This window comes from Physcomitrium patens, chromosome 6 (assembly GCF_059467195.1).
Source record: "Physcomitrium patens ecotype Gransden chromosome 6, ASM5946719v1, whole genome shotgun sequence".
NCBI classification, from domain to species: domain Eukaryota; kingdom Viridiplantae; phylum Streptophyta; class Bryopsida; order Funariales; family Funariaceae; genus Physcomitrium; species Physcomitrium patens.
In genome coordinates this window covers 4,838,498-4,848,607 of record NC_143415.1, presented here as the reverse complement: position 1 = coordinate 4,848,607, position 10,110 = coordinate 4,838,498, and the positions used below count along the sequence as shown (strand labels likewise).

General features: G+C 36.5%; 1 protein-coding gene across 8 annotated transcripts; it reads right to left on the bottom strand.

The window, feature by feature from the left end:
• Window positions 1-3,256: 3,256 nt before the first annotated feature.
• On the bottom strand, window positions 3,257-9,720 carry LOC112283973 (uncharacterized). 8 transcript variants are annotated; one of them, XR_016503223.1, is made up of 6 exons: window positions 7,319-9,720; window positions 6,256-7,184; window positions 5,982-6,069; window positions 5,576-5,834; window positions 5,060-5,352; window positions 3,257-4,917 (listed from the first exon to the last, which is right to left on the bottom strand). XR_016503223.1 is itself a non-coding variant. In XM_090251011.1 (2 exons), exons 1-2 carry the CDS (start codon window positions 7,434-7,436, stop codon window positions 6,604-6,606), a joined length of 699 nt encoding a protein of 232 aa, XP_090107137.1. In that variant the 5' UTR covers window positions 7,437-9,720; the 3' UTR covers window positions 5,370-6,603. The 8 variants fall into 8 exon arrangements, 1 of the variants encoding a protein (XP_090107137.1); XR_016503225.1 differs by having other exon boundaries at window positions 3,257-3,619; window positions 3,925-4,917; window positions 5,576-7,184; XR_016503226.1 differs by having other exon boundaries at window positions 3,257-3,619; window positions 3,929-4,917; window positions 5,576-7,184.
• Window positions 9,721-10,110: the final 390 nt, after the last annotated feature.

Below are 10,110 nucleotides of genomic sequence, written 5' to 3'. Positions count from 1 at the left end.
CAACTTGTTTTTTATGTAGAGACATAAAATACTTTTATTACTCATATAAGAACATTTTCACAAATGCAGTGATGCTACACTTCAATGTATTTTAATCTAGCATGACATATTAGATTTACAATTGATTTAATTATACTCTAGTTATCACAAAAAATAGAAATTGGTTTATTTATTTATTTATTTTATTTTAATCCTTTGCATAAGTCTTTTTAACAAGTTAGCTTCTTTGATGCCTTTTGTAATTGCTTTTATCTTTGCATTTATAGATAATATTACTATTGTTATTTTATTTTTGGATGCTCAAGAAATAGACCTTTCATTGACTTGAATTCATATACTATACATGATTTTCAATCATTTGGATCATTTATCTAATCATCATCTATGTATCCTTGAATTTTAGTGCTCTCATTTGATTGATAAAAAATCCCAAAGTCTAGTGTCTCTATCATACATTTGAATACATATTTTGCAAGTTCAAGATGTGCTTATCTTGGTGAATGTATAAATCGACTTAGGAGTCATGTGGCATATATTAGATTTGATCTTGAATTTAATATATAGATCGATTTTCCAACCAACTTTTGATAGTATGTTGCATTGATGATTGGTGATTCTTTCTCTTTCTCTAACTTCAATGCTTCAAGCATTAGTACAAAAATTTGATTACTATTGACCATATGAAATCAACAAGTATACTTTTTGCATAAGCTTGCTAAGTTAAGAAAAGACCCTTATTGGTATGTATGAATTGAACACCTAGATAGAATTACATCTTGCTTAGATTTGTCATATTGAATTTTTTTATTAATTACATCTTTAGCCACTTGATTCTATTATAATTTTTGCTTGTTAGGAGTAAGTCATCTACATATAGAATAAAATTATAACCCCATCTTTATCTTTCTGATAATACAAACAATAATCAGCTTTTGTACAATATATTTTGTAGTTAAGTAGAAATTTTTTAATTTTTTCAAACCAATGACGAGGAGCTTGTTTTAATCCATATATAGATTTTTGTAGTAGACATAATTTGTGTGTAATATTAGGCTCAATAAAACCTTCTAGCTAAACCATGTAGACTAAATTATGAATATTACCATTATGAAAGGTAGTCTTTATATCAAGGTGAATTAATTCCTATTTTATATTGATTGTTATGGTTAGAATTGTTTTGATTATATTCCATTTAGCAACATGAGCAAACACTTTAGAATAGTCAATTCCTTCCCATTGCTAAAAACTACATGCTACTAGTTTAGCCTTAAACTTTGTTGGCTTATCATTACATCCAAATTTTATTTTAGAAATCTACTTGGCTATTAGAAGTTTTAGTCCTTCAGGATAATCTTCTAAGCTTCAAGTTTTTTTTATAAATAATTTAGTTTTTTTCAATCTAAATCACATCTTCCCAAGTAGAAGATCTTATAGCTTTAGAATAAGTTAATGGATCAACAATAGCAATTGATTCTTCAGTAAGACCATAAAAAATAATCACATGTGAGAGTATTGATTTCAAAGTTACAATTTACGATTTCTACATAGCTATCTTAAAGTCAACTTAAAGACTTGCATTCTCAAGAAAGAAGAACAATGATGTGTTGATTAATGAAATTTTGATTCTTTGTTGATTTTTGTTGGCTTTTGGAAGCATGCAAAAGTACTAGATTTACTAGATTAGATATTTGATCATTGCTTAATAATGTTGGATTTGATACTAGGTATTCTATTATCTTTGAAGGAATGAAGGTGGAATTTTTAGCATTGTTTACTCTATCTGAATTAGATGTTGAGTGATAGTTGGTTGATAGATTTTTTAAAATTAATGGTTCATCACATTTAATATTTCAAGTGACAATTAGTTTATGTTAGCTTAGCATTTAAGACTTGTATACTTCACTTTACTTATTATATCCAACTAAAATTCCTTCTATAGCACTAGATTTTTTTAATATGTATGCTTTAAATCCATAAGTTCTAACATAACTTATGGTGGATTTACTTTTTGTAAAATGTTGATATGGAGTCATGGAGTTTGGATTTGCTATTGTCAAAGACCAATTTGTTAAGTATACAATAATATTCATTGCTTTAGTCCAAAAGGATTTTGAAGTACCTCCTTGTATTACAATAGACTAAATTTTGTTTATAAGTGTATGATTCAGCATCTTAACAATATTTTTATAAGAGGGTGATTTGGTAGTTATAAGCTCCATTTAATTTCTATTATTAATACAAAAAGAAATTATTTTTTTCTTGATAAATTTTTCCTTGCAATTTGATTGTAGTGCATATACTTTGTTTTTTGTTTTGATTCTAAATGATCTTAATAAAGTTCGGGATTTGTTTCGAAGCATCTGATTTCTTGCAAAGAAATTCCACCTATACCATGTAACTATATTTGTCAATAATAATCAATAAGTACTTAATTCCTCTAAGCAAAGGTATCAATATAGGTCCAGCTAAATTAATGTTTAATAGTGCCAATATTTTATTTGCTCTAGTCAAGTTTTTTTCCAGGAAGGATTCATTTGCTTGTTTGCCAAATTAACAAGATGAACATATATCAATTAGCATGGGAATATATAGAATTCTTATATCTAATCTTGCAAAAAGAGTGTATCAACTCTGATGAATAAGATGGGCTTGTAAGAATGCCATATTCTAGCTAAATATTTCGTAATTGATAATAATAAATATGTTTTGTAGTTGCTTTCTTTTGCAATCAGTTAACATAAACTATTCTTTTGATTCTTGATTTCTTTGGCAATTGGTGCTTCTGAATATTTTGTATATAGTATACATTTGGATTTATCAAAGCATGTGATATATCTAGAGTCCATGAGTGAATCAATAGATAGCAAGTTCTTTTGTATTTTGAGGACATACAAAACATTTGCTACTTTTTTTTTATTGAATTGTCTGTTAGCTGAAACTTAATTGTGCCTTTTTTGGTAATTGAATGAATATGACTGCTTGCGGTCCTAATATATATACATATATATACATACATATATATATATATATATATATATATACACACACATATGTACATATATACATATACATACATACATACATATACATATATATATACACACATATGTACATATATACATATACATACATACATACATATACATATACATACATACATACACATACATACATACATACATACATACATACATACATACATACATACATACATACATACATACATATATTTCCTTTTCTTTTCTAGAAACATGTATGGTGGCACCTGTATGTATTAAGGTACTATTTGAATTCCTCCCTTTTTACACCGAGTGCAGCAAGAGCGGCTTCAAACATGGTGCCATCTTTGACATTATCAGTTTCTTGATTTTCTGGATCTTCATTGTAAAACCATGCTTGTTCTTTGTTCTCTATTATATGTGCCTAGGCCTTTGTCTGTTATAACGTAATTCTCTAATCAGCTTCCAACTTGCGGATATCAGAAAGATGCTTGGGACACATGCGGATCTAGAGGTCTTTGGCTCCACAATTGTTACATGATCCAACTCCTTGCAGTTGAGAGAACCTATGTCTTGGAATATGTTGAGTAGCATGTTGTTTCACGGATCGGTTATTGAACCTATTTGCTCAAAAATACAAGGCCTAGATATTAGAAAGTGTTCTAGGTGAGCAAACCTACCTTCTACTTTCTTCAGGCATCAAATTAGTTTGAAGCTAGAGTTGGAAACTTTCCTCTAGTATTCCATAAAATGATTGTAACTATCTGATACAGCTTTCATAACAATTTGAACTAAATCATCATCAAAAACTATAACTCCAGTTGTTGCTAGTTTTGCAATAATATCCTGGATTTTAACAAAATATTGTTCAAATGATTTGCTGTCATTTATCATGATTTGAGCCAGTCAATTACGGAGCTCAAACCTACGGTTGTCAAAAGTAATCTCGAAGGTGGACTTAAGAGTACTCCATAGTTGCTGGAGATCCTTGAAGGTTGTAAGGTTTTTCAAGACTCCCGATTTGATCGACATTGTCATAATGTACAGTAACCTTTTTCTTTTATCATCCAGTTCTGAATCTTCAATCACGTTGCTTTTGGAGGAGCTACGTTTTGCATCGTTGAGCAAGATTCAAAGCTTTTCACGCTTAGCAATTTGAATTATCAAGTATTTCTAGAGGTAGAAATTTTTATACCCCGTTAATCTAACCTTCTCGGGCAGAATAGAGTCCTGTGACATATTTCTAAGTATACTAGAGCAATGTAGCTTGTTGTGAACAATACTCTTTCAAACTCAGAATCAAACAAAAACTAGGTTTGATATATGAGCAGAAAACAAAAGAAGAACAAGCACTGTATCATGATTTGCAAGAAAGTAACATACCTTCATTGTCTTAGCCGTGTCGGTTTGATACCATGTGAGAAGAAATAATCCAAACAAATAACTTCATATCGTCAGAGAGTAATGATAAGAAAACAAGTATAGAATTCACTTCTACAATAGTATGTATATATATATATATATATCCCTTCGTTGTTATCTTAGGCGGTTACTTTCATCGTCAGACACAACAACTACCAGTTCTGATCTTATCTTTGAACAGTCTAAATATGAATTTCCAATTCTTAACATATTTGCGTGCGGGGTAGAATACCAGCATGTGCCTTGGCTCAGCAAGATACTCGTATAATACCCGTTTTGGATTCCCTGCTCCATTCAAGCAACAAAAGCAGTGCCATCGTTGATGTTACTCGGACCCATTTGTCGCCACCGGGGTTTCACACCAAGCCATTCGGTGTAGCCCCGAGCATTCATCTTACATTGCTTGTGTAGGGTGTTTGCGTCAGCCCAAGCCTGGCATGACGGAGCAAACTCAACCAGTACTCTTCCCTTGTGTCCATTTTTCCCACGTATTGGTCTGAAGGTGTGACTCCCCATGTTAGCCAATGCAACTACAACCACAAAAAAGTTTAATCTGTTGACAAGAAGTTCAGAGTCTGGGAAGAATCACTTCATTTACTCCGCTGAATTCTTTCAACTTACTCTAGTGACATGCGTACCTACGAAAACCTCGGCGGGTTCAATCGCATCCACGCCCTTCCATAATCCATCCAGACCTTTCTCTGTGCGGGTGTTTTCCAAAACCAGCACAGGAGGCCATACAATTGCATCCTCAGCTGGCTTTTTTAAGGCTTTATCAGGACCTTTATTGTCATGATCTAATGCAGCTGCATCAGAGTTCATGAGCTCGCAGATTGCCGGGGCATATCCTCGGTGCTCAGCCATCTTGATCCTCTTCATGGTCTTAGCATGCGACACTGGTGCCTTCACATCTGGGACACGTTTTGTTTTCCTGAACAAACGATTATCACAGGCTACTAAGTGCAATGCAACAGATTTTGATTGCTGCATACACTCTAATTACATACAACATGGAGCTGTATAGTCACCACATTAAGGAGTCAATTCAGGGCTATAAATCTTAGATTCAGGCTACAGCAAAGTTTGAAGCTTAGAAATGCGAAGACTCAACGTTCCTAAATAGCTTGTGCCTGTTGCCATTTAGAATACCTTACCCTTCGAGGTTTCAGACATCACAAGGTAATCAAGCGGCGGATTTAAATCCTTCTTTCCAGCTCTTATCATCTGCAAATAATCTCAGGTATCGTATTACAGCAATTTCCTCCCTCTCGCAGGCTTCATCATCATAAGCTTGATCATTTTCACTTGTGCATACTGTGTCGAAGGAGCTTTCAGATATCTTAGAAGCTCGTGCAACGGACTCCTGGTAGAGTGGAGATAGTTTCCAAGCAAGTGCTTTCTCGGTCTTTAAACCTATCAGCATTAGATTTAGATTGGATTAAACAGTCATGTGCAGTGCCATGACGAGATCTTCCTGACCGACGTACAGGTTGCCCAACAAAAATGTTCAATGAGCAAACAGATCTTTATGAATCTGTGGTAATAGTGCCTGTCTCTAACCTGTGAAGAGGAACGTTACAAGTTTTAACATCGAACACTTGTGATTCCTGTCACTTTGTATGGGTAGTATACCAATGATGTCTTCTTTCTAGTTCATGCACACAAAAATTGGGGTTATTGGTATCAAGGAATTAACCCCTCTTCGCCTTCAGATAAATTTCTACGTTCAATCTTTAAGAGATGATGGGGTTTGACGAGTAATCGTCATGAAGCCCTTTAAGTACAGACGCCGGCAATTGTCAAGAAAGGTGCGGTGTCAAGTAAAGATTCTTACTTGGATGAACGAGATCCTCATTCGATACGATAATTTCGTAGTCTGGAATCGCGCCTCGATCCTCTCCTAATTCTGGATTGCCACCTTTGCCGATGTGGTCAATAGGATACGATTGAGAGCGCTCTCGGAAATCAGTTCTTTGTATGGCATGATGAGCATGTCTGCTGTCGATAGAGACGTCTTTTCAAAAGTGATGTCTTAGCCCGTTTATATGTGAATGAGCAAAACCTTCTAAACCATAGGGTTCTGGGGAGAGAGATACATCAGAGCTGTCGATTCTTTTCAAACGACCAAATATAGTGCGCGATGGGGTTGAGAGTTCCTGGGGCCTTGATTCAGCATCTGACTCTAACATAATTTCGTCACCTCGTAAACCAAGACCTGCCTCTGGAGGTCCATCTTGTTTAAGCAATCCCATTTCTCGACGTTCAGCATGCGCACTACTGTGCGGGATGTCGGATCTAATTTATCTCTTGTTAGACCATTGGTAGAAGCGGGCAAGTCCTGTCCACAGATCCCAGAACCTTCATCAGATTTCAAGGGTTGGTTTTGAGTTGTCCGTGCTCCGACTCGTCGAGTCCTTCTCCTTATCCTCAAACCATCCCTTGATTGATGACGACATTTAATGATGGACCTATCTTTGCGATCGGTCAGATGTCGATGATCTGCGTAGCCGCTTCCTTTCTCTCTGTGTTGACCGTGAGCACTTCCTCGTCCTTTATGATAACCATCCTCTCTGCTTTGTTTGAGTTGCTCATGCTCATGCGCTCCAAATCGATTTTCTGCTTTTCTGTCACTCCCTTGTCTTGCCTTCTCGATTTCATTCCAATTTCTACTGCGACAGGCAGGACGCTTCACAACATGAGGTGAGTCAGTGCGCAGGAGGTTATCCCAGGGCGAAAGGGAGACTTCGGGTGGCGTCGATCTCTCTGCAATTACAGTGGAACACGTAATTGCGATGCATTCATCGGATTGCATAATATACTCAGAAAATATTGATTGTCGAAGGCATTGTGAATCAGTTCTTAGAGACGAGAATCAATGGTATCAATTTGATACATACCGAAATGCTTGGAAACTTCAAGCTGAACTACAATCCACAGAAGATCTGATGGCTGGAAGTCCCGAAAGCGTTGCTCGACAGCCAGGCCAGCACGCTCATCTCTGATGGTTCCGCACATACGATAGTTCGACCTTAGATCAGTAGCTGGAAATGAATCAGAGTTATTTTTTGATGTAGCAAGCTGCCCCGTCACATTTTTCAACAGATCATTTGAATCGGAGGGAGCTGCAGTTGCATATCTTGCGTCGCTACTTGCTTCTCCCCCTTGGAATTCGTAAACGCTGAGCCTCTCTGCCCCTTCAGATCAAACCAATTTCGACTTAATCAGTACTTCGGATGTCCAGAATTCTCCGCGAATATTCGGAGTATTTTGAGAAACGATGATAGAAACACGTTTAGGAGATTACAGTGGCGCCCGGCCAAGTTTGCCAAGTTCCAGACAGAACCGATGAACAACATTACTAGTGGTGTTGACCTTGAAAAAAGAAATGAGTTGGATACTTTGGTGCAAGCCACTGCGAGCAATCGGCCAGATCTTCCGACGAGCACGGGCGAGCAATGGGTGTCCCACCAGGGGTTGCCAACGCAAATGCAAAGTGTGTGGTGTCCCCCAATCGGATTTTGTGAGCAAATCTTACTGATTGATTCCTTGTCGCCGTTCCTCATACTTATCAACGCAATAAAAACTGGTGCATCAGTTTTTATTACATTCGGTGGAATATCATCTCAAATTAACGTACATGAAAAATGCCATGCATTGTTCTCGAAATCCTCCTATTAGACACGACATGAAAATCAGGGCAGGCATCTTTACAGTTAACCTTATGGATACAATTTAGAGGATTGTGTCTCAGGTGTCTCTGAAGGCAGTGTATTGCTCAAGCCATATTCTGTGACTGCTGTCTGTACTCACCGTTGCCGTGAAAGTTAATTCAATTCCTTGGATCATCTCACTGTCGGGTGGGGTCCCATAAAAATCTCAAGCACTCTGGACGTCTTCAGATTCATGTGTTAAGAAAATCATGTAACCGTGAAATGTCCTGGAAACTATCAGAATATAGAACAGTGTGTGAATATCAACACCAAAGGCCACTTTGACTGCGATTGTTATATTGCATCTCAGGAACAATAGTTCATTGTCACGGAGTTTTAACGTTGCTAAAAACATTTCACCCCAACACAGCAGGAATGCTACTTGAGGACAAGTAGATCCCCCAAGAATGCCAGTTTTGGAAACTCGAGTGTCATCTCCATGGCAGAAATTGCAAAAGAACCATGTCTGAGGACTGCTCTTGGAATTTGTCGGATGATGCTTACAGCTTCTGTCATTAATCATATAATTTTACCTATGCTGGTGGGTGGCATTCCTTCACAACGTAATGCCAGCGTCCAGTGCTTGTAGCTCGTGCAGCCTTCATTGAGGACATGAACAGGGTGACAACTGAGAGCTAAACTGCAGCTCATGAAAGCTCATCCATGAGAAAGCCGTCCTGACGTTCCTGGTACTGATTCTAAAAACCCATACCCATGAACCATGTCGAGAGCAATAAAGACCCCCTGCAAACAAGAACCGCAGGGGCACACTTCAACAAAGAGTACGACGTCGTCCTCCTCGTCCTCGTCCTCGTCCTCCTCAACCCCTCTTTCAAAAACCACTTTAGCTGCCCTCTAACAACAGTCGATTTCAAGCCGCCTGAACACAACAGTAGCACAAAAATACAAGGTCAATCGTGTCAGTGGAGTACTATAAGAAAACGTGGGACTCCTCCGCTCGGTCATTTATTAAGTGAAAACCCTAGACGCAATCGAAGGGGGTAGTTGACCCATCCCCACACTCTGAAGGTGTCAGCAGGAAGTACAACTTAGCAAGGAATCTAAAGCAGGAATGAGAATCGGAATCGGTAACAATGCATGGCATGACATGGCCAGGGCGGGTGCAAAAGGCGTGCTGGCAACAGAAATGCAAAAGAGCGGAGGCTATGGCGATGGAAGAAGGGATGGAGCGTTTAGCTGGTTGCACCATTATTTTTATCCCACCTTACGCATCCATTCTCCATTTTATTAACTTACTTCATGGATTCTCAATCTTATAAAAATCGTTACATAATTTTAGGGTTACAATTACTTTGTTTTGATGCTATTCTGTTTACATGTATGTATACACACAAATATATAGAACAAAATGGACGTTTGTTTCATGAATATGGATTGACAATTGTTTATTTATTTGTTGAATGTACTTAGGATGAAAGCTATTAAAGGTGGGTAAAGAGAAAATTGCTTAATTATTTTTGGATGTTGAAGTGGATGCAAATTTGGCTTCTGTCTATGGAGACACAACATTGCATTGGGCTGTACAAACCTTGCCTATTGAATCAGATATATCAATTATAGTTTTCATTGCATTTTTATATTAATTACTCAATATTTGTGTTGATTAAAACCAAATTTGAAAACTATTTTTTTTGGAACAAAAGATGTTTTTTTTTTTTTTTTTTTTTTTTTTTTTTTCTTTCGCTTGATTTTGAGCTTTTTGCAATTGTATTTGATTTTCAACATATTTATTCTTATTTAGGTATTGTACAAGAATTTTTTAGATATTGTTCACGAACTTATTATTGAGGTGCAAATATGGATGTGCCACACAAGAGTACAAAAACACTCCATTGCATTTGGCATGTAGTAATAATTGCCATGAAATTATTTCATCATGAAAATATTTTTTGTGCTCAACAGCATATATTTTTGAAAAGTGCACTAGTTTATATATATATATATATATATATATATAT